We start from the raw sequence: 25,966 nt of genomic DNA, 5'->3' as shown, positions 1-25,966 counted from the left end.
CCCTCTGCCTGTCTCTCTCTCTCTCTCTCTCTCTCTCTCTCTCTCTCTGTCTTTCATGAATAAATAAATAAAATCTTAAAAAAATTATTTGGCGCATAATAGGTGCTTAATGAAAATCTATTGATTGGTCAAGTGAATATACTACAAACTTGTGGTTTGTGGGTTTGATCTAGCTCATCTCCCTTTATAACGAACCTACATTCTCTAGTTTGTCAGTCTTTATCCTTTTTTCTATTTATTTATTAATGAGAGACACAGAGAGAGATACAGGCAGAGAGAGATACAGGCAGAGGGAGAAGCAGGCTCCATGCAGGGAGCCCAACATAGGACTCGATCCCAGGTCTCCAGGATGATACCCTGCGCCAAAGGCAGGCACTAAACTGCTGAGCCATCCAGGGATTCCCCCAGTCTTTATCTCTTTCTATAGAATCTTGGACAGTGAGACTTACACCATTTGCTATTTATCATTTTGCCTGCTCTGTTATGTTTCCTTAGACTTGGCCCAATTATTTATGTCACCTGCCTGGTCCCTGTAGGCATTTGAGGTAACAACCTCTGTTGCAAGTCATGGTATTTATAATTCCTATGCAGTAACACCTCTCAGATTTAAATTTGAAAGTATAAAATGAGTAAAGATAATAGAAGTTGTGACTGTTATTGAAAGAGCTATACATTGAATTTATAAAACCAATACGTTACAAAAATTAGGAGCTACCTTTAGGCCAATGAGCACATGAAATAAAGCTCAACATCATTAGTCATTTGGGAAACGTACATCAAAACCACAATGAGGTACCACTTCACACCCACAAGCATGACTTTAATAAAAAACACATACCATAACAAGTATTTATGAGGCTGTGGAGAAATTGGAAGCCTCATACATTGCAGTTGGAAATGTAAAATGGTGCAGCTACTTTGGAAAACAGTCTGGCAGTTCCTCAAAAAGTTAAACATAGAGTTACTGTTATTACATATAGTAACTCATTACAGTTTCCCTCCTAGATACATACCCAACAGAAATGAAACATACTTCCATGTAAAACTTGAACACAAATGTTCATAGCAGCATTAGTAATAATAGCCCCAAAGTGAAAATAATCCAAATGTCCATCAACTAATGAATGGATAAATAAAATGTGGTATATCCATATAATGCAATATTATCCAGCAATAAAAAGGAGTGAAATACGGATTTATGCTACAGTGTTAATGAACCTTGAAAATATTAAGTTGAATGAAAGAAGTCAATTACAAAAGGCCACATATTTGTATAATTTGGTTTATATGAAATGTCCGAATAAGTGAATCTACAGACACAGATATAGTTTACTGGTTGCTTTGTGGTAGGGTAGAGAAATGGGGATTGACTGCTAATGGGGATAGAATTTCTAGTAGGAAAGCCAGAATATCCTCAAGTTAGATTGTGGTAATATTGCACAACCTATGAATTGTGTACTTCAGAAGAGTGAATTGTATGGTATATGAATTATATATCAATAAATTTTTTTCAAAAGAGCTCCTTTTGTTAATCGAAAGATTGGTGGAGTTTTATACCCCAGATCATTAGTGAATCTGTAATCAAATACAATCTAGCAGCAGTGCTAGAAAGAAATGATTATTTAAATTTACCCTCCATTAAAATAGTTAGGCTTGCATATTTCTTTTGCCCTATATACTATAGTTAGTATGCTATCTCAGTTGGTCAGCTCTTTTCTCTTCATGCCTTATCAGCATGCATGGTCTACTCAGTGGGTTTTTTTTTTTTTTTAAGATTGCATTTATTTATTGTTTGTTTGAGAGAGAGAGGAGTGTGCAAGTGAGGGTTGGGGGGGAGCAAGCCAACTTCTGAGTGCAAAGCCCGACTCTGGGCTTCATCCATCCCACCATTGTGATATCATGACCTGAGCCCAAATCAACAGTCAGACGCTTGGGACACCTGGGTGGCTCAGTGGTTGAGCTCTGCCTTTGGCTCAGGATGTGATCCTGGAGTTCCAGGATCGAGTCCCACATTGGGCTCCCTGTAGGAAGCCGGCTTCTCCCTCTGGCTGTGTCTCTGCCTCTCTCTCTATATATATGTCTCTCATGAATAAATAAATAAAATCTTTAAAAAAATAGACACTTAACCAACTGAGCCACTCAGACACCCCTACTCAGTGACTTTTAAGTACAATGATATAAAGTTGTTTAGTTTGAAAACTGAGCATCATGGGGTGGGGACACGGGGGCTGTATTACAAAGTAATAAACTTTTACATTTAGTAAATGGAGCTTAGTAATAGAGGGAAAAACCCAACCTGACATCTTGAACTTTTCTGTGTATTAGACATGGATCAGGAGGATAATCTTTGGATGGGATTTTATAACACATTCTATGATTGTGCAGAGGCTCCTGAGACTCATCTTTCAAACAAACCATTACGAGTATACCCTTTTCCATTCTATGATTTTAAGGGATTTCCAAGTCTTATAAAATAGAATATCACAACTGGAAGGAGACTTTATAAATTATTTAGCTTAACTCTTGATTTTTACAGATGTCCATTTTGCCAGTCATAGTGAACCACCTTAGTTTGTCATACTCCTGAGGTGAATATAATGTGGTACTAAGAGCAGCACCACAATGATACATTGGAAATATAGTGGGAAAACCTTTTCCATGTTAATTAGTGGAATCTGAATTTTAGAAATTTAATGCACTTGTTTTGTTTCCCTTGGATCATTCAGACTGAAACAAAAAAAGGTCATATTGTATGCAATATTTTTAATTCTTCTTGATAGCTTTATTTCCACTTATAAAAAATAGTATTCCTGTTGCAACCAATATTTAGTTTTGATATTAATTGGAACTTTCTAAGCATTTTGTAGAAATATTTTTGAGCAGAGAAATTTTTAAAACGGTGTTTTGCTGAGTAGAAAGGAAAGAGAATAGTTCTATACGGCTGGAGTTGGCAAGGATAGAAAAGCTAATGAAGTCAATATGGTCCAGTGCTAATTTTATTTCATTTTTATTTATTTTTAATTGAAGTATATAGTTGATATATAATACTATAGTAGTTTCAGGTGGACAACATAGTTATGTGACATTTATACATTATGAAATGCTTACTGAGATAAGTAGTTACTACCAGTCACCATACAAAGCTATTACAATATTATTGACTGTATTCCTTATGCTCTACTTTACATCCCTGTGACTTATTTTAAAACTGTAAGTTGATACCTCTTAAAATCCTCACCTATTTAATCCATTCTCCCACTCTCCTCCCCATTTAAAAGCTACCAATTTGTTCTCTGTGTATATGAGTCTGTTTCTGATCTGTTTTGTTTGTTCCTTTGTTTTTTAGATTCCACATATAAGTAAAATCATATAGTATTTGTCTTTCTCTGACTTAATTCATTTAGCATTATACCCTCTAGGTCCATTCATGTTGTTGCAAATGGCAGGATTTAATTTTTTTTAATGGTTGAGTAATATTCTTTTGTAATACATTCCACACTTCTTTATCTGTTTATCTACTGATGGACACTTAGGTTGTTTCCATGTCTTGGCTATTGTAAATAATGCTGCAATAAACAGGGGTACATATATCTTTTTGAAATTCATGTTTTGGGTTTTTTTTGGGTAAATACCCAGAAGTATAATTACTAGGTCACATGATATTTCTATTTTTAATTTTTTGAGGAACCTCTGTACTCTTTTCCATAGTGGCTGCACCTGTTTACATTCCTACCAAGATTACATGAGTGTTCCCTTTTATTCATATCTTCACCAACATTTGTTAGTTCTCTTTTTTTTTTTTTTTTTTTTGATACTAACCATTCTGACAGGTGTGAGGTGATACCTCACTATGGTTTTGATTTGCAATTCCCATGCTCGCTTCGGCAGCACATATACTAAAATTGATTTGCAATTCCCTGATTAGTGATATTGAGCATCTTTTGGCAATCTGTATGTCTTCTTTGGAAAAATATTTATTCAGATTCTCTGCTCATTTTTAAATTGGATTGTTGTTTTGGTGTTGAGTTATATGAGTTCATTATGTTTTGATCAATGGTTATTTTAAAGACAAAATATATGTTAGTATTAGGATTTTTTCTTTTGTTTTTTTAATCAGTTTTATAAAGGTATAATTTACATGTAATAAAGTTTGAAAGTGTACATACAACTCAGTAAGTCTTGACAAATATATACAATTGTGTAATAACCTCCATCATAAAGATTTGAGACAGTGATACCATCCCCCAAAAGTTCCATTGCATTTATTGCAGTCATTTCCCCCTCTTCACTTCCTAGAACCATTTATCTACTCTCTGTTGCTAGAGTTTTGCATTAAATTTCATATCTGTGGAATCATACAGTAAGTAACTCTTTGTGTCTGCCTTTTTTTCACTTAGCATAATACTTGAGATTCATCTATGTTTTTGTGTGTATCAGCAGTTGGGTTTTTTTTTTTTTGAGAGAGAGGGAGCGTATATGTGTGTGTATATGTGTGTGAGTGGGGGGAGGGGCAGAGAGGGTGAGAAAGAATCTTAAGCAGGCTTCATGCTGAGTGCAGAGCCAATTATGAACTGAGTCATAATCGAGTCGGACACTTAACCAACTGAGCTACCCTGGTGCCCTGTCAGCAGTTTCCTTATATTGATAAATAGCATTCCGTTGTCTGGATATACCACATTTTTTTCTGTTCTTTCCCTAGTAAATGGACAGTTGAATTGTTTCCACTTTTGGGCAATTAGGAATAAAGCCATTATTAATATTCATATATAAGTCTTTGGGTGGATGTATGTTTTCATTTATCTTCTTTGAATAACTAAAGGTGAACATTGTTGAGTTGTAGAATAATTATAGGCCTAACTTTATAAGAAACTAGCCAATTGTTTTCCAGATTGGTTGTACCATTTTACATTCCTTCCAGCAATGTTTGAAAGTTCCAGTTGCTCCACATACTTTTTATGGTCAGTCTTCAGCCATTCTAGTGATGTATAATGATATCCCACTGTGGTTACAAATTTTCATTTCCCTAATGATTAATCATTTTGAGTATCTTTTCATGTGCTTATTGGCTTAAAGGGAGGAGTTCATCTCTGTAATACTGATACAATAATATTATCTAATCCATAGCTGATCTCAGGTATTGTCAGTTATGCCAATAATGTCCTTTATAAACTTTTCCTTCCCCCATATCCAGTTTTCTCCAACTTTTCCTCCTGTTAACTTTCTTATTTTTCTGTTTCTTTGATTCTGTTCCTTATTATTTTGCTTCTTTGGAATTTGTTTTGCTCTTCTTTTTTCTAGCTAAATTTTTCTAGCTAAAAATTTAGACCAATGACTTAGACATTTTTTTCTTCATTTGAGGATTTAAAGCTATACATTTTCCTCTAATTATTTACTCTTATGTAGCCCACAAATTCTGATATTTAATATTTACTATGTATCACTTTGTTGAAATATTTTCTAATTTCCTGTATAATTTCTTTATTGACTCCTGAACATTTAGAAGTATTATTTAGAAATATGGGACTTTTGGGGGTGCCTGACTGGCTCAGTCAGAAGAGCATGTGCCTCTTGATCTCAGGGTTGTGAGTTCGAGTGCCACACTGGATGTAAATATTACTTAAAAAATAAAATCTTAAAAAAAAAAAAAGAAATGGTCAGCCCGTGTGGCTCAGCAGTTTAGCGCTCTCTTCAGCCCAGGGCCTGATCCTGGAAACCTGGGGTCAAATCCCACATCGGGCTCCCGGCGTGGAGCCTGCTTCTCCCTCTGCCTGTGTCTCTGCCTCTCTCTGTGTGTGTATATATCTCTCATGAATAAATAAATAAAATCTTAAAAAAAAAAAAAAGAAATATTGGGACTTTTATAGATATTTATTGCTGTTGGTTTCTGGGGTTGTGTGTATGTATATGCAAACATACCTTTCAGATTTTAATATTTTGTGTTCCATGTGTATATAAAAAGAATAAATATTTTGCTGTTGGGTGTAGTGTCCTTTAGATATTAAGTCCATGTGGTTAATAGTATAGTTTGTTTTCTCTATCCTCACTGATTTTTTTCTACTTGTTCTATCAGTTATGAAGAGGAATGTTGAAATTGTCATCTATATGGACACCTGGGTAGCTCAGTGGTTGGGCATTTGCCTTTGGGTCAGGATGTGACCCCGGAGTCCCAGTCCCGGGATCGAGTCCCACATAGGGCTTCCTGCATGGAGCCTGCGTCTCCCTCTGCCTGTGTCTCTGCCTCTCTCTCTCTCTCTGTCTCTCACGAATAAATAAATAAAATCTTTAAGAAAAAAAGAAATTGCCATATATAATTGTAGACTTAACTGTTCCTTGTTTCAAGTTCAGTTAAATTTTGCTTCATATATTTCGAAGCTCTGTTCTTATTTATGAACATGACTTCCTGATATATTGATCTTGTCATTATGCAGTTTCCCATTTATTTTTTGTAATATTTCTTTTCTGGAAATCCATTTTATCTAACGTTAATGTTATCCCTGCCACTTTCTTAAGCTTACTGATACATGATATTTTCCTCCTAATTTTCAGTTTATCTGTACTTCGTATTTATAGTATATCTGTTATAAACAACATTTTTTTAAAGATTTTATTTATTTATTCATAGAGATGCAGAGAGAGAGAGAGAGAGAGAGAGAGAGAGAGAGGCAGAGACACAGGCAGAGGGAGAAGCAGGCTCCATGCAGAGAGCCTGACGTGGGACTCCATCCAGGGTCTCCAGATCATGCCCTGGGCTGCAGGTGGCGCTAAACTGCTGCACCACCGGGGCTGCCCTATAAACAACATCTTTGATAGAGTTTAATTTAAATATTTTATTTTGTAATTTATTTCTATTCAAAAAAATTTTTTTGTCTCTTGTCCTTCCTTTCATGTTCGTTTGGGCTAATCAAGATTTTTTTATTATTTCATTTTATTCTTCTGTTCACTTTTTATCTATACCTTTTCTGCATTATTTTTTAACGTATGACTTGGTATTACAATAAGAACCCTTAAGTTAATCCAGTTGACTTAGAGTTTAGTTTAGATTGTACCATTTTACGTTTTTTGTAATGGTACCATTAGTACCATTTTTTGCTAGGTACCTAGCAAAAAAAAGAAGAAGAAGAAGAAGTAAGTACCTAACAGCAATAGAATTCCATTTACCACTTCCTGTCATTTGTGCTGTTGTTGTTATACATACCACATCTGCGTGTTCCATTTACCTATGATTTATCCTGCTTTGTGTTCAGCCTGCTTTGTGTTTACTGTGCTTCTTGGGTTTGTAAGTTACATTTTTCACCAAATTGGGGGGAAATTTTGGCCTTTATTCAAGTATTTTTTTCTAGTCTCTCTTTTTTATCCTCTTTCTAGACTGTAATTACCCATATGTTAGTCTGTTTGACATTATTGCACAGTAGGTTACCAAGGCTTTATCTTTTTCTTTCAATTTTTTTTCTTTAGATTGTGTAATTTCTATTGCTCTGTGATTCGTGTTCACTGATTCTTACTTCTGCCATCCCTAATCTGCTATTAGGTACATTTTGTGAATATTTTATTTCACATTTGTGCTTTGGGTTCTAGAATGTTCATTTTTATAGTTTACATTTTTCTGTTTTCCCTTCTTTGATTTCGTTAACTGTATTTTCCTTTAAACTCTTGATATATTTAGATGAACTACTTTAAAGTTCTTGCCTGATGACCAGCATCTAAACATTGGATTGATTTCTGTTTACTTCCTTTTGTCTTGACCATGAGTCATATTTTCCTATTTCTTCTAATGTGTATTAATCTTTTTAAAAATTTTTATTTATTCATTTGAGAGAGAGAGAGAGCACATGATTGGGGGGTGGAGAGTAGAGGCAGAGGGAGAGAGAGAAAAGCATACTCCCCATTGAACAGGTAGCTGGACATGGGGCTCCATCCCAAGAGTCAGAGGTCATGATCTGAGCTTAAGGCAGATGCTTAACCATCTGAGCCATCAGGTGCTCCTGTTTATTAATCTTTTAATGTATATTGGACATTGTGGGGAACACAATGGAAAGGCAAAAGATTATTTATCTTTTTCCAGAGGTTATTGATTTTTTGCTTTGCCAGGCTATAAAAAAGTTGGTTAGACTCTGACTTCAGACTGTCATCTCTGTAGTAGATAGTAACTGAAATCTCTGCTCAGATCTTTTAAGTCTTTCATCTGTTGCTTTTTTGCTGGGTCCACAGTGTCTTCTCCATGCATGTACAAATAGGAATTAGCGAAGGATTGGAGCAGAATTATGCAAATTTTTATGGTTCCTCTCTTTGTAGCCCCTTTCTTTCTAGCCTCTCTGACAGCCCTAAATGTCATCTTCTGATTTCTCAAACCAGTAAGTCTGCAGTTTTCTGCTTGATTTCTAGCTACCTCTGCCAACCATGCTAACTGGAGAGTACCCTTTGGGAAAAAGCCATAGACAGGCAAATTTTACCTGGTGCAGTTCCATTCTTTTTTGGTTATCCATAGGTTGATAACAAGCCACCCTAATGTAGTGGCTTTAAACAGAAACATTTATTATTTTTATTATTATGTCTCATGGTTCTTGAGCTTGACTAGACTCATTTGTGCAGCTCTTGCTTGGGTATTCAGCACAAATACCTTTAGCCCCCAAATGGGGGTGGAGGTCATCCTGAAGTCTTCCTTAATTCTCACGAGTCTGATGGTTGTTGCTGGCTGTTGGATGGGACTCAGTTGGACTATTAGGTAGAATATCTATACCCGGCTTCTGCCTGGACTTTTTAATGATGGTTGGGTTCTAACAGCAAACATCTGGGGAGGGAGAGCCAGATGGAAACTGTACAGCCTTTTATTACCTATCCTTGAAAGTCACGTAGAGTCACTTCTGCCACATTTGTTCATAGAGGCATTCACAGAGTAGAGCTCATATTCAAGTGGAGGGAAGTCAGCTCCACCTTTGGAGTGGGGGGACAGATCTCAAAGAATTTTCAGACATGTTTTAAGACCACCACAGTGTCTTTCAAATTTTGCATTCTGTTGAATTTCTACCTGGCTTTTGGTCATTCTCTAGTACCTTCAAATAGTTGTTTTTCATGTAGAATCTTTATTATCTGATAGTCCAGTATAGACTATTCCATCATTACCAGAAATGGAATTCCTACTCCTCCTTTTTTTCCCTCAATAGCACTCATCACATTTTTTGACATTTAATATAATTTATTTATTTGGTTTATTTTGTGTCTCCTTCCACTAAAATGCAGGCTCCATTAAGTTAGAGTTTTGTCTCCTTAGTAACTGCTAGACACATAGTAGAGGCTCCACAAATATTTGTTGAATATTCCAATTCTTCAAAATAGCCAGAAGTAAACAAAATCATCTTGATGAACACAGAGAAGCTATTACAGAGCCTTGTTCTTTCAACACTGTTGCACTGGTAGGCTAGTGTGTATCTGAGGTTAAATCTCCCTGGCTTGGGGCAGCCTGGTGGCTCAGCGGTTAAACATCACCTTCAGCCCAGGGTGTGATCCTGGAGACCCGGGATCGAGTCCCATGTCAGGCTCTCTGCGTAGAGCCTGCTTCTCCCTCTGCCTGTGTCTCTGCCTCTCTCTTTCTCTCTGTGTGTCTCTCATGAATAAATAAGTAAAAATCTTAAAAAATAATAATAAATAGGGGATCCCTGGGTGGCTCAGCGGTTTAGCACCTGCCTTCGGCCCAGGGCATGATCCTGGAGTCCCGGGATCGAGTCCCACGTCGGGCTCCCTGCATGGAGCCTGCTTCTCCCTCTGCCTTTGTCTCTGCTTCTCTCTATATATATCTCTCATGAATAAATAAATAAAATCTTAAAAAAATAATAAAATAAATAAATAAATAAATTTCCCTGGCTTAAGAGCAGGATATAGAGACTTTGACATTTCATTTTCATCATGACTGCCATGTGAGTCAATTCAACAGGCAATAGCTGGTTACAGATCAAATGCAATAGCATGTGGAAGTACTCTATGAAGTGTAAAGTGCTATGAGGTTATAAAGTATATCAGATAATTACATACAATTGCATGTATTAGTCTGGTCTTTTCAGATTTAATTTTTTTTGAAGATTTTATTTATTTATGCATGAGAGACATATACAGAGAGAGGCAGAGACACAGGCAGAGGGAGAAGCAGGCTCCACACAGGGAGCCCGATGTGGGACTTGATCCCGGGTCTCCAGGATCACAACCTGGGCTGCAGGCGGCGCTAAACCGCTGTACCACTGGGGCTGCCCTCAGATTTCATTTTTAAAGTATTTTTGAGTTTGTATATTTTTAAGGGATAAATATTTTTACTTATCAACAATAATAAAAGTTACGGCAGTGTGTTTATAGTAAAGTCCTTGCTAAGTTCTTATTAATATTTTATCTGGCTTTTCTTTTTCAGGAACTTGAAAGATTTCAGAACTTTGTAAAATACTGTCCTCCTTTTGATATCGTCATTGATGGGCTCAATGTTGCCAAAACATTTCCTAAAGCTCGTGAATCTCAAGTTGTAAGTATAATTTTATATTGTTATTCCAAATCTCTAGAAATATTTGTTGTACTTATTTGTGATCTTCCTTGGATCTCTTAACTCCCCATTTTTTCCTTCCTCTAAAAATAAACTCCTAAAGATGTCACAATAACTGCTTTCTAAGATTCACTGTTTTCATCTTTGGCAAAGAAGTGGCTATTATAGGCTGGCTAAGAGTGATTAAAAGTCTACTGGGTGGCTCAGTTGGTTAAGCATCTGACTCTTGATTTCAACTCAGGTCCTGATCTCAGGGTCATGAGTTCAAGGTCTACATAGGGCTCTATGCTGGGTGTAAAGCCTTCCTAAAAAAAAAAAAAAAAAAAAAATCCACGTAATAAAGGGCCATCTCAACCCTGTTTCTTATATAATTTTTAATTAACCTTCTTCTACATCTCTCCTCTTTCTTTGAGGTTATTCTAACATTTCCCTGTGAGTCACATTCCTCTATTTGAAATTTATCAACATAAACTATCAAGAGACATTAATATTTTTGTTTTTTCCAAACATAGTATGCTCGTAAACGAATCTAAGCAGTTTTCGGTAAGGTAATCATTTGTTCTATCAATTTATAAATGTCTAGTAGTTTCTAGTAGGAATATCATTATTTTTTTATAGCAGTAGTGAACAATGATTTTCCTTTTTATAGATTAGAATACTAGAATATTAGAAAAGTGAAAGTGGAGGAATTGTTTACAACACATGTGACAAAGAGCTAATTTTCTGACTGTAACATTGTCTCTTAATAAGCCTGTAAGTGGAAGAGTGATTTAACTTTATTCATGATTATAGATATGCAAATAAAATCCATATTTGCAGACTTAAAAATTGATAGTATCCAGTATTTTGAATGGTTTGGAGAGGTAGGGAGAAGGGTATCAGTACAGTATTTTTGGGGGGTGATTTGACAATTTTGAATACTTAAAATATTGAAATGTATGAACTGATATATTGAAACAAACACATAAAGTTACATTTTCAAGCATGTTAGTTAAGCATGATTTGTAAGCAGAAAAGTCTAATCAACCTAAATGTTTATCAGCCTAGGTCCATTTTATTTATTTTTTAATTTTAATTCCAGTATAGTTAACATACAGTGTTAAATTAGTTTCAAGTAGGGACGCCTGGGTGGCTCAGCGGTTGAGCTCCTTCCTGCCTTTGGTCCAGGGCATGATCCTGGAGCTCCAGGATCAAGTCCCACATCAGGCTCCCTGCATGGAGCCTGCTTCTCCCTCTGCCTGTCTCTCTCTCTCTCTCTCTCTCTGTCTCTCATGAATAAATAAATAAAATCTTTAAAATAAATAAATAAATAAATAAATAAATGTATGTATGTATGTATGTTTGTTAGATAAGTTTGTATATGCCCAGAAATTTTCTAGAAAGTACTCATAAAAACTTAACAGTAATAAGCTTTTTGGAGGTGGAGATAGAGTATAAGAGAATGAGAGGATTTCAGTTTTTCATTTGTTTTTTTCAAATTTTCTTTCACAACGAATATGTATTATTTTAAAATAAAAAGCAATCTAGGATCAGGAAAAGAAAGAAGTGAAGAGGCATTCTTGGTAAATATTCTATAATAACTATGTAATACTTTGTATCTCATGGATATTTCACAACTCTTTAATGATTTCCCTGTTGATCGGCATATTAGATTGTTTCCTGTTTTTCAGTATGGTAAATAATGCTTGGAAGATCTCCATGCAGGTTTCAGATTATTTATTTAAAATAGATTCCCAGAAATGGAAGTCAAAGAGTATGGATATTTTCAGGTCTCACTACATATTGCCAAATTGCTTTCCAAAATAATTGTAGCAAGGTATATTCTTACAAAGCCTTCAAATAGAAGTTCCTTAAAGGTTGCTTACTATATTATTGCTGCAACTGTTTAGCTACATTTGTGCTGAATCTATTAAATGGAAAGAACTGGACAAGTTCCCCTTCCCCACCCCCATCCTGCATTTTTTAGATCAAACATTTAAAACATATGTTAACAAAACTAAATAGTCTAGAAAGGTAATATTCTTGATTGTCTTATCTGTCCTTTCTATTTCTGTGTGCCTTAAGCTTTTTCATCTTTGTGTGAAGAAGTTTCTGGATATCTTCTGTGGAATCACACACAGATTATTTATGTTTTTCCCATGAACTCTCTGCATGAAACATTACAAATTCTTGGTCTTTTCCATTTATGGCTAATTATTACATATCCAACAGTGTTCTCTGTAAGTCAGCTCATAGATAAAGACCAATTTTACCTTCACTATTAAGGGAGTAGCACCATGATCATATATCTTGATATCAGAGCCTATAGCTTAGGAGTGACAGAGGTCAAGGAGCTAAAAATATGGCTTATATATAATGTCAGCAGGAACTTGCCAGTTGCTATGTGGAGTTGAGACTTATTGGCAGTTGTCATTGCTAGGGTATGTGTGCTTTAGCCATACGTATATAACATGTATATCTATATCCACTCATCACCTCCATTGAGTTAGTTGTATTGGCAGCTCTATGTTGTTTAATATTAACCTTAATCTTAACTTTAGATATTTGTTGAAGGGTTTCTAACAATGCAGTAAAAGGTAGTGATAATTGACACATTTTTCAGAGTAAGGTTCAGAATTTTTAAACAAGGAGAGGTTGTTAAAAACTAATTTTTGTTGGGCAGCCTGGGTGGCTCAGCAGTTTAGCGCCGCCTTCGGCCCAGGGTGTGATCCTGAAGACCCGGGACCAAGTCCCACGTCGGGCTCCCTGCATTTAGCCTGCTTCTCCCTCTGCCTGTGTCTCTGCCCCCCCCCCCACCCCTGTGTCGGTCATGAATAAATAAATAAAATATTTATTAAAAAAACAAAAAACAAAAACCTGATTTTTGCTTTTTGAAAAGCTGTCACTCAGGCTGCAAACTTCTGTCTGCCAAAACCTTCCCATAGACATTCAAGTATATAAACTTACTTGGTAAATAAGAAAATATTGTTTACAACACATGTGACAAAGACAAAGTGGCATAATTCATTGAAAGAAAAAGCAATAATCAATGTGGAATACAGGTAATACCTCAGTATTCTTCAATCTGTCTTTGCTGTTGGTCCTAAAAGTGATATGAGTAAAGATGAAGAACACAAGTTCTAAGGAAAATGGTATGTAATATATCATCATGAGGATGTACAGAGCTGTTATGGCTTAAAGTGATTCGGAAGAGTGTTTAACTTAGATGTGAAGGTTTATATTTAAATGTTACTTGTGATTCTGAAGAAAGAATATGGTATGGGAAAGTAAGGGTTAATGTATGATTTTGTTCACGGAAAAAAACTTTTTTGCTTAAAAGTTATTACTAAATAAATATTTAATTTGTTTTATCTTACAGTTTCTGATGTCTTAATACAGTTACAGGATATAGTAAATGAAAATGGAGTTTGTAAAGCCCCTGACTAGATTTCCCTTTGGGCATAGTTTAGCATCTTGACCAAGTCATACCTCAATTCTTTAATATCTGCATTGGTTTTCTTTTTCTTTTATTGAGATATAATTTATAAACCATAATAGACTTTTAAAGTGTACAGTCCAGGTGCACCTGAGTGGCTTAGTGGGTTAAACATCCAACTCTTAATCTCTGCGCAGGTCTTGACCTCAGAGTCATAGTTCAGGCCTCAAGGTAGGCTCTACCCTAGTTGTGGAGCCTACTTGAAAAAAAAAGTAAACATAACTAAAAACTTAAAATGTATTTAAGTATACAGTCCAACTTGGCCTTTTGGCTAAGATAATGCATCAAGTGTACTATCCAGTGGTTTTTAATATATTCCCACAGTTTTGCAACCATTATCACTATCTAATTCCAGAATATTTTCATTCCCCCAAAGTAACACCATACCCATTAGTAGACACTTCGAGTTCCTTCTTCCCCTTAGTCCTTTGGCAACTACTAATCTGCATTCTGTCTTCATGGATTTGCCTATTCTGGACATTTCATATTTTCACTTAGTATGATGTTTCCAAAGTTCATCTGTGTTATAACATGAATACCAATTTATTCCTTTTTATTGTAGAATAATATTATTTTGTATAGATAGGCCACATTTTACTTATCCATTCATAGTTTGTGGACATTTGGGTTGTTTCCACTTTTTGGCTATTAAGAATAGTGTTGCTGGGAACATTTCACATACAGGCTTTTGTGTGGATATGTTTTCTTCCTTTTCTTTTAAGTTGTCTTTATTTAGACACTGAGGAATTACCTTCCTGAATGGCACCCCCAAGCATGAAGAATTATGCCTATGTTTTCTTCTAAGAGTTCTATAAAATTTACTACTAACCTTGTAGATGTTTTTCAAGTGTAAAGTGTATCCTGCTTATAATATGTATATATATATATATATATATATATATCCAGCTTATAACATATATAACATATATATGTATATATATAGCACATATATATATATAGTTTCAAATTTTCAGAAGAAGGTTCTGGTTTGTATTTTTATTTTGAAGAAGAGGGAAGGGTTCTGAATGACCAGCAGATTAATTAGATAGCCTCCATTTTGATAACAGAGCATCTTATCTGGGAATTATGATGTAGATTCAGTTACTGTTTATTGAACACCTATTCCATGACAGATACTTTTTTAAGATGTGAGGATATGTCTTTAGACCAATAAAAGGTAGGAATTGCTAGGAACATGATTCAACTAATGGTTATATTATCTAAATAAAACATTCGGGGTGCCTGGATGGCTCAGTCAGTTAAATGTCTGCCTTTGGCTCAGGCCGTGATCCCAGGGTCCTGGGATCCAGCCCTGCATTGGGCTCCTTGCTCAGCGGGGAGCCTGCTTTTCCCTCTCCTTCTGCCCACTTCTCCCCCTGCTTGTGCACTCTCTGTCTCTGTCAAATAAATAAATAAAATCTTTTTTAAAAATAAAGTAAAAATAAACAAGACATTCATAGTATATTGTGCATGTTGTGTATTAACAGTCATTCTTGTATGTGATTCTTTTCTTAAAAATTTATTAAAAATGTCAGACTAGAGAATAACGTTTACTCAAAATACTTGGATAAGAATTTGTTTTAAATAGGTATTGCAAAACAGTTTTCATAACACTCATTTCTCCAGAATATGTTGTAATTTGGGAGAAACTAAATTTGACTAAATTTTAAATTTTGACTAATTTATTTTACTTATTTTTTAAAGATTTTATTTATTTATTCATGAGAAACACAGAGAGAGAGGCAGAGACACAGGCAGAGGGAGAAGCAGGCTCCATGCAGGAAGCCCGTTGCGGGACTCTATCCTGGGACCCTGGGATGACACCCTGAGTCAAAGGGACACTCAACTGCTGAGCTACCCAGGTGTCCCAAATTTTGACTAATTTAAAGTGCCAAGTATGAACTCTTGTACCATTGAACCCTTGAGTCAGTCTTTATGTAGCATGTTCATGTTACTTACTGTAAATTAGAGTATTTTGGATTTTCTTAGGTTGCATTTATTTTCTTTTAATTTAATAAACTTACCGTCTTAGAGCAGTTTTAGGTTCATGAATCTTTTTGTAAACAGCCATCCTCCAACAACATGCTGTTTTGACTCTTACAAATAATTCTAAGGAAAAGCATTGCATAGCCATTTGGGTAGAAATTAAATTGTATTTTTTAAAGCTTAAGTGAGTAGGTAATTAGCACCACCAGCTTCCTAATTGTTTAAGTCAAAAACCAAAGATTCAAGCCTCAATTGTTCTTTTTCACTAGCCCCACATCCAGTTGGCTGGCAAGTTTTATTAGTCATACCCCCCAAGTATCCCATAATCTTATTATTTTTTTCCATCTCCATTAAAATCATTTCTCACTTAAATTCTTATGTGGTTTCCTTCCTTTTTCACCCTTGTTCCAATGACTTTCACCTATACTTAGAATAAAATCCAAGTTCCTGATCATGGATTATGGTACCTTTCATCATCTGATCTTTCCCTCTCTTTCAGCCCCGTTTGTTTTTTTCTCTCTTTCACTGAATTATGGACACTAGAATTTTTCCTATTCCTCAGATATACCAAACTTATTCCTGCCTCAAGATCTTTGTGCTTGCTATTCCTTCAACTTTTAATATTCTTTCTACATCATCAGCATCTCATAGGTCTTCCCTAGTTCTTCTGAAGTAACCCCAGTCTGCTCTCCTACCTTCTGCCTGTATCTTCAGTCACATCAACCTTATTTACTTTAGTGGTGGATTAAAAATGGCCACAGATTCTTTGCAGTTCATCTTATCAGGAGATGGAGTCTGTTTCCTCATCTCTTGAATCTGGGCTTGCTTAATGATTTGCTTTGATGAATAGAATGTGGCATAAGTGACATTATGGAAGTTTCAGGCAAGGAGTTCAAGGGGCCATGCAGCTATGCTGTCACTCTCTAGGAACCAGAGCCTTGTAAACAAGCCCGTGTTAGTCTCCTTGAGGATGAGATGCCACATGGAAAGAGAGGGAGAGGGAGAACGAGGACAGCCATCCCAGCTAAGGCTCTGACATGTGAGTAAGGTCATCTGGAACCTGCCAACTGACAACACATGGATTGGCCTAACCAATACCATGCAGACCACAGGAACTATCTAGCCGAACCCAATCCAAATTGTCAACCCTTAGTACTGTGAGAAAATAACTGGTTATTTTAACCCAAGTTTTGGGGTAGTTAATTATACAGCAATAGTTAACTTATTAAATACCTTCATAACACTTCAGTGCATGTCTTGTTTACTTTATTAATCTCCATCAGAATGTAAATGCCCTAAGATTGAAGATCTTGTGCATCTTATTCACAGTTACATTCTCAGCACTAAGGAAAGGGCCTCTCACATAATAAATTGCCCAGTAGGTACCTAGTAAATGAATGAAAGAATGAACAAGTAGATATACAGTAAATTGTATAACTTGTCAGAAATAGCATCTTTTTTTCAGGATTAATTCTAAAAGACTTCTTGAGTTTCGGTCTTTGTACCCTAGTCCACTTACTAGTGTCACTTAACCTTCTCATGCCTTATGTAAAGATTAAATCGGGTAATTCTTAAAAAGCACTGATTGCAATACCTGGCATATAGTCCAATTAATTTAAACAGAAAAGAAAAAGAACTACCTTGTGAATCCATTTAGTTGTCTATGGCCTTAAGTTTCTAGGAACAATAGCATGGTAGTTTTTTGTGATGTGTTTAGTCTCCTAATTTAAATAACTGACAATCTCCTCTTTTAGTTTTTTTAGTTTGAGGGTCTTCATTTTTTTTTCAAGATTTTATTTATTTATTCATGAGAGACACACAGAGAGAGGCAGAAACACAGTCAGAGGGAGAAGCAGGCTCCATGCAGGGAGCCCAATGTAGGACTCAATCTCCAGACTTGGGATCACACCCTGAGCCGAAGGTAGATGCTCAACCACTGAGCCACCCAGGCGTCCCAAGAGTCTTCTTTTTTTTTTTTTTTTAAACTGATGCTTAGATTCTAAACTTGAGTGTCTAAATTAATGGCTTACTTTTCTATAAAATAATTAAATAAGGAATATATTAACCATATAGAGAAAATAAAAGATTATTAGTATTAGGATATGTTATGCTGCAGTAATAAACCCCAAATTTGGGTGGCTTAAAACAAATTATTTCTTGTACATGCTACATGTTCATTGTGGATCCTCTGTGTCATCATCATTCTTGTCCCCCATGGGACTCAGAATAACTTTCTGAGATATTCCCAGTCACTGTGACAGAGGGAAAAGGGAAGGTGGTAGAGTACACACTGACTCATAAAGCTTCTACTCAGATATGATACCTATAACTTCTCATAATTTATTAGCAGCTAATGCAAGCTATGCAGCTACACCTTAGTTCAGTAAGATAAGGGAGGCAATCCTACCACATGTGCCCAGAAGGAGAAAGAGAATTAGTATTTTTGAACAGCTCTAATGACGGCCGCACTGGGGTTGGTGATGTCTTGTTTGGTATAATGGTCAAAGTCTAGCCCAGGAGCTAGAAATGAGTTTCAACATCACCATGCAAACTGTCTTTGCCTGGGTTCTTTTTTTTCGATGTCAGTTTCCTTCACCATGGTTTTATGTGGAAAGAACTAATGCGTCTGTTGATCATTTTTTCTAGAATGATCAGGTTGAAATTCTTAAGTCTCCATGACTCATAGTTTACACATACTTTCACAACTTTCATTTTTAAGATGGGTTTTTCTTTTGAGTCACCGAGTCATCATTAATAATTGGCAATGTGAGATCGCCTGGAGAGGACAGAGGCACTTTACCAACCTTTCATCTAAAAAACAAAAGGATATAGGGGATCCCTGGGTGGCTCAGCGGTTTAACGCCTGCCTTTGGCCTGGCGCTGGATTGAGTCCCACATCGGGCTCCCTGCATGGAGCCTGCTTCTCCCTCTGCCTGTGTCTCTGTCTCTCTGTCTCTCTCTCTGTCTCTCATGAATTAAAAAAAAATAAAAAATAAAAAAACAAAAGGATATAAAGTGGAAAGCTTCTTATCTCTAGTTTATCTCTGTCTACACACACACACACACACACACACACTCCTACCCATAAGTCCTAGTGTCTTTGTTCCTTGCTCCTTTTGCAGCTTGCATTTTGGGCTTTCAGTTGTTCATAAGCTCCTTTAGTAGAGGGGGTATAGGGAAAAAGTACATCATTTTAGATAATCTTACTAGCTGTTCAAAACTCTACTACCAATTTTTGTAGATAACTGAGAATTGGTTAAAATAGCTTCTGCAGAATGAAAATTTATAATGTAATTTAAAAGAATTACGACCAGAGATCAGCATTGAATGCTTTCATTCTTATAGCATGCTTGGGGCATTGAATAGAAAGCAGTTTGATGGAAACACTGCAGAATTTGTTTTGATTGCCATCTCTTAGTTGGTTTTACTACAGTGAGAGAAAAATGGAGACGTGGGTTTTAGCCATTAAAGGTCATTTGGCAGTAGCATTTACTTGGCAATGAGTTTTCTTTTTTTCCTGCCACCCAAGTTATTTTATTTCTTTCTGTTGATTTACATAACCTCTTACAAATGTTTTAATACCATAAAGAACCTAAGATACAGTAAACTATGCTTGGTGGGTTTTTTGTGTGTGTGTATATATAAAATCTTGGGCATATTTTTTTTTGCCCAAATTGTAGAAATACTGTGTAGTTTAACACCAACTGTGCTTGAAATTATCTTTTAATGATGTTAAAGTAGCAAAGAAACTCTTAAATACTTTACTATGTTTGCAATGGCAAATGTTAGATTAAGTATTGAAGTATTTTTATTATACCTCTGCAACTTTTAAATACTTTTCTCCATATAATTGCTCCTCCTGCTTAAAGACTAGCTCTTAAGGTCTGGCTTTAGAGGTAGAAGGTCTTGTTCCTTGGTGTCAAAACAAGGATGTCGTGCTGCTACTGTTGCCTTCAAAGAACATGTACTACCCCCATGTTTGCTCTGAGAAGGTGTTTGAGTAATTTTTTTCTATATTGAAATCTAGAATCAAAAACTTGTCATTTTTCCCAGTTTACTTTCGTAAGTTTTGTTGATTACTAATGATTGGAAATAAGTGATTGAAGATTATTTCTAAATATTTTCTTAATTTTAGTCAACTGGTTAACAAGTTTCTTTCCAATGGAATTTAAGGAGTGGTTCTTGGGGCACCTATGTGGCACAGTCAGTTAAGCTACCAATTCTTAGTTTCAGCTCAGGTCAGGATCTCAGGGTACTGAGATTGAGCCGAGCCCTGCTACAGGCACCATGCTCAGCATGGAGTCTACTTGAGATTCTCTCTCCTTCTCCCTCTTGCCCCTCCTGCTTGTGTTTGCTCTCTTTCTCTAAAATAAATAAATTTAAAAAGTGATTCTTTCAGTGTTTTTAAGGGCAGGAGTTATAGGAACAATTATTAATCCAGTTATTTCTAGGTTAAACTCTAATCCAGGATAGCACATTTTATTTTATCTGAATTACATATTTCTACAAATATTTATTATATTTCTTTAGAAAAAACTAACTTATTCTTAAAGATAAGAAACTTTAAAATAAATATGTAGTATTATAAACTTAACCACTAATGATTCTGCTGTATTTTAGAATATTGATTCTCAGACTTTAGTGGGCCTCAGAATCACTTTGAGGGCTTTTTAAAACAGGATGCTGGCCCTATACACCCAGAGTTCCTGATTCAGAAGGACTCAATTTACGTTTCTAAAAAGTTCCTAGGTAGTGCTGATGCTGCTGGTTTGGGGACCACATTTTGAGAACCACTATTATATAAAAGCAGTTTCTCAGAAGTGTGTTCATATTGCTTTACAAAAATAAGTAATTTATAAAAGTCAAACACTCAATATTATTAGAAGTCTTAATGATTCTTAGATTGGGAATCTCTTTTTTTAACTGACTTTATGAAACTCATTTTAAGGTACTGAAACTTGGTCCTAAGATTAATATACTTCTTCCACTTCCAAAATAGAAGTTTGTCTTATTTCCATAACCAACTAGTAGTATATATCAAGTACTTGTATTATAAGTATATAATTGTATATTTAAATTTTATATTATTTATAATATAAATTATATATATACTTTATATAATATATACTCATTATAATATTAGAAGTATTATTAAGTAGTTCTATTAGCATTATGATGATTTTAAGGTACCTAGAGTACTCATTCCACCTTCTTGACTCGTAAGAGTTCTATTTTGGCATGTGACTGCTGGAATAGTTTATACCACTTAGAATGGTTCTTACATGTACTGACTGCTAATGGGGTGTATGATCAAGTGCCACTAAGTGGGTTTTGGGTGAAGTAATCAAGGGAGTAAGTAGAAAGCTGAATGAAGCCAGGCAAAATTTCTATAATGAATTTGACCTTATATCTCTCTTTCTTTCCAGATATCCCCAAAAGGGTATATTTTGCATGGTGTTTGAAACAAAATTTCCCTGATTGCGTTAGTCAGTCAAATGATTGTATGTCTTAGAACAGCATTGTTAGGAATACAGCGTTGCCAGGTTCCCATATCTGTTTTCTCTCTGACAGAATATTAATGGCAAGTTGATTCTTCTCTTGATGTGCCACTGATAATGTTTGTGTGATAGCTACTTGGGGTGTTGTGAGATTGTCTATGTGAATCATTGTGTATATCTTGCTTCTATGGCAGTATTTTTGGGGGGGGGGCAGTATTTTTTTTTTAAAGCTCCTTAAAGAGCCAGTTTTCTTTTCTTTTCTTTTCTTTTCTTTTCTTTTCTTTTCTTTTCTTTTCTTTTCTTTTAGATTTTATTTATTTATTCGTGAGAGACATGGGGTGAGGGTGAGGGAGAGAGAGAGAGAGAGAGAGAGAGGCAGAGATACAGGCAGAGGGAGAAGCAGGCTCCATGCAGGGACTCAATCCCGGGTCTCCAGGATCACGCCCTGGGCTGGAGGCAGCGCTAAACCACTAAGCCACCCGGGCTGCCCTATGGCAGTATTTTAAAACACACTTCTTAGGAATGTGCTAGGTAGAACTACCTGTGAAAATATAATACCCACTTTAACCAAAAATTTAAAATACATATTATTAAATCTGCAAGGTAAACAGCAGTTCCAGAATGAGTAGTAAATTAACTTAAATATGTTTTTGAAGTCTTATAAATTGTTCATACCTAATTATTATGACAGTGGTAATATTTTATTAGTCATTAATTTTGTGTTAAAATATTTATTTCAAAATAACAGGTCTTTTTCCTTTTAAAATAGTTTCTGTTTCAGACTTCTAACTCTTGGAAGGATGATTTTTCTCTCAATAATAATTAAGATGAATTCAGAGCTTAGATTTTATTGCAGTATTTCACTTAGACTTTTTTTTTTTCAAAATAGTATTAGGAAGAATATGTAGTTCCTTCAGGTTTATCCTCCCCATTCCAGAGTAGGTACTCTTTATTTTTAGATTATTTCTGTTTTGCTTTGTTCTATTAGATAAAAGATGGTTATAATGATGTATGCACTGCAAAAAATAAACTTAAAATAAGTTAAAATAAAGGTAACATAAGAGCACAAAGGGAAAATAAGCTTAGGAAAAATTAGAAGTTTAAGATTGGCCCACAAAATTCATACCAATGAAGTGCTCTAGTAATTTAGCTGTAAATTCTATCAGCAAACTTGAAGATGAAAACGTGAGTGCCAAAGAGCAGGGATTCATCCTTTTATCTTCCTGCACATCATTCATAAGCACTCCACACTGCATTTATAAACACCCTCTTTACCTAAAGAGATTCTCAAAGGGGCCAGGATGGGCTTGAGAAAGAGTTAAGATATATCAGAAAGTGGAGAAGTTTGAAGACACATAATTCTGGTACACTTTCTAAGGAAGTTATTTCCACTGTAAGATTCACTGATTTTGAGGATTCACATAGTTCATCAGATCAAATGGAAACAAACTGTTTAGAGAAAGTACCATTATTCCTAATATTTAAACCAAAAAGAGCTCTGTTGTAGGCCCTTTCAGTACAGGGGCATGTGGGCATTGTTGAGTGCTCTTTACAGCATCCTTGTTAGGAATAAATGAATGGATTGTGTAAAGGAGTCAGCAGTAAAGGAGTGAGAAACACAGTTACATGAGCTTGAGAGAACAGGCCTCAGTAACTCCATATCACTAGTGCTATCTCAGGTTGGTCAGAAGGCCCAGTAGCAGGACTCATGCTTATTGACCTCTTTGGAAAATGGAAAGCTGATTCTTCACTTTGGATTCACAGTAATCCGTAGCAGTACTAGACCTTGTTTTAAAATTTTATAATTTTATTGCAGTTTTTAAAAATCTGGTCAGGAAGTATATATCCCTAATATACCTCCTATAGAGTAAGCACTCTTAAGATTTAAAGAGATACTCAGGTGGGTTGGAGTATCAGAATTGCCTTTGGTATTTGTTAAATAATTATGGCAAACATCATTTCTTTAATGTGGGGGGGGGAGCTTGCAAATGCAATGTTATTTAGTCAGTAGAGCATTTTTTCACTCTGTTTTGTGTAACTCATAAATGCCTAGAAATTGCTTGTGTATATAAAGTTATAGAATTAATCTAAATTGAAGTTTTCCAGTTATCGTAGATCTCCCTCTCCAGAAAAGATCTACACATACTATGATATGAATGGCAGGAAAACCTCTTGAAAATTTTCTCATCGGTTTAGGAAAGAGATAACAGGCGATCTTCCCTTCCTTCTAAGGGTTTAAGCTTAGAAGATAAATGGAAACAGCACTTCCTCTTCAAATGGACCAAAATAACCCCGCAAAATATACATAAAGTGTTTTATCAATATCAGTCTTTTACCAAAATAAGAACTTGAAAGTGAAAATTGCAAAGCCACATAGTTTCATGGTTGTAAAAACATTCTAAGTTTACCAAATTCTTAATTACTTGCCAGTGTTTTGTTTTATTAATTCCATTTCAATGTCCATCACCTGGTTATCACTCTGACATGTCATCAGAAAGAAAAAATGACATAGAGCTGACAACATCTGTCACAGGATCTCATCCAGAATACCACCTTACATTTAATTCATCATGTCTCATTAGACTCCTCTTCCCTGTGAGAGTTTCTAAGACTTTATTTTGAAGACCTTGACAGTTTTGAGGAGTGCTGGGCAGTTATTACATAGAATGTCCCTCAACTGGAATTTGTTGATGTCTTTCTCATGATTAGCCTCAGATTTTAGATTTTGGGGGGAAAGACCATAAAGGTAAAGTACTGGCCCTATAACATCACATAAAAAGTATAGTATCATCATGACTTATCCTTATTGATACTAACTTTGATCACCTGGCTGAGGAAGGGTTTGTCAGTTTTCTCCAATACGAAGTTTTTTTTCCCCTCTTTTCATGCTGTAATCTTTGGAAGGAAGTCAGTGTGCAGCCATGCATGGGGTGGGGGGGAATGGTTGTATGCTTTACCTCTTTAGAGGCAGAATATTTGCATAAATTATTTTAAATTCCCATGTAGAAATATGGGAAATTTGTATATTCTCTATTTACTTATTTATTTAATCCTTATTTATAATAGTATGTACTCATGGTTTTTTTATTTTATATTTTGGGTTATAATCTAATATTTATTTTGTTCAGATTAGTCTGGCTTTGGCAATTGCAAACTTTTTATTGGCTCCTGTCTCTTTGACATACCCCCATCATTGTGCAGTTTTTTGAGCACTTCTTTGCCCTCTGGCACCACAGTATACCTAATTTGTACAGTGTTCTTTTTTAAAAGCTAAAAACCATAGATAATTAGGTTGGCTACTTCACTCTTCTTTGAAGGAAAAGTTATCAAGATTATCGGAATTATAAAAAAGACTGGCTAGTATTTTTTTCTACTTTTACTCCATTTTTCAATATCTGATAATATTTGTTTCTGCCACTTAGTCTAACAGTTTTGCCCAGTCACCTTTGATTTTTTCTTCAAGGTTAGTCTTACTTATGGATTGCCTGTTTTGGAGGATCGGTGTGTATTTGGGATTTTCTTTTTCCTTTTCTGTTTCCTTAGTAGGGAGTAGGAAATGTACAGCTCAAAGGAGAAATTGAAAAATCAGTATAATCTTGTTCAGAGCAGCTCTCCTATTACTATTCTCAAGTAATCAAAAAAGTGGCTGTTACCCAACTGATAAACATTAGTTACTTCCAAAGAGAAAGGTTATATAAATGTTGGTTTTCTATATTACATATTGCATAGTGTTAGAATTTTTTTAAACAACAAACATATATTTCCTTTATAATCTGGAAAAAAATAAAGGTTTATTTTTAGAGTCAGTGGAAATGCAAAGAAAAAAACTTACCCTTTCTGTGGTTTGAAATGCTTTGGAACTTAAAGACTTTTCCCCCACACTGATGTACTCAAAATTTTTGGTTATTTTTCATTAATATTGTTTACCAGTACCTGTACTAGTGAAATTGGCACATCTGTCCAGTTGTTTTATGTAATTGTAATGCCTGCTTTAGCATTTAACAATTATTTGGGGTTCTCTGACAATTGTTTCAAGTGTGTAAGACTTCTTTTTAACAAATTTTTAAATATATTGTTAGTAAAGACCGTTTTTATGGTATCTTACAAAAAGACATAGAGTTGTTTTGGTGTGTTGCTTTAGAAGGAATAGGTGGGAATCTTTCCCACTCTTTCTTTGTTCTGCTACTTGTGCTATCCTGAGATTTTCTTTCTTTCTTTATATCCACGGTGTTTTCTGTTCTGTGTGTGCTGACCCTTACCGCCTGAGATTACTTCTGTTTTTGGGGTTTTTTTTTTTTTTGCTTTTCTCTCTCTCCCCTTTAACCCACCAACTCAAGGGCCCTGTCAACTTAAGGAAACCCCTCTCCACATTTTCCCTGGGATATGACATGGTCTCAAAATAAGAATGTCACTGCAGCCAGTAATCTGTATGTTTTCTAGCTCTAGTAGGCAATAGCTTCACTCTCTTTATTGCCTTACTGCCACATT

The 25,966-nt window shown here is 35.4% G+C and overlaps 1 protein-coding gene across 1 annotated transcript in view; it reads left to right on the top strand.

The window, feature by feature from the left end:
• LOC121493491 (protein only RNase P catalytic subunit) overlaps positions 1–25,966 on the top strand; it is a 118,189-nt gene that overhangs the window by 39,197 nt on the left and 53,026 nt on the right. Inside the window, exon 5 of the mRNA XM_041759395.1 lies at positions 10,394–10,501. Coding sequence (XP_041615329.1) covers positions 10,394–10,501 — 108 coding nt within the window. The remainder of the gene's footprint in view (positions 1–10,393; positions 10,502–25,966) is intronic.

This window comes from Vulpes lagopus, chromosome 6 (genome assembly GCF_018345385.1).
Source record: "Vulpes lagopus strain Blue_001 chromosome 6, ASM1834538v1, whole genome shotgun sequence".
In the NCBI taxonomy this organism is placed as follows: Eukaryota; Metazoa; Chordata; class Mammalia; order Carnivora; family Canidae; genus Vulpes; species Vulpes lagopus.
Note: the sequence above shows the minus strand (reverse complement) of the source record. Positions and strands in the feature narration are given on the sequence as shown.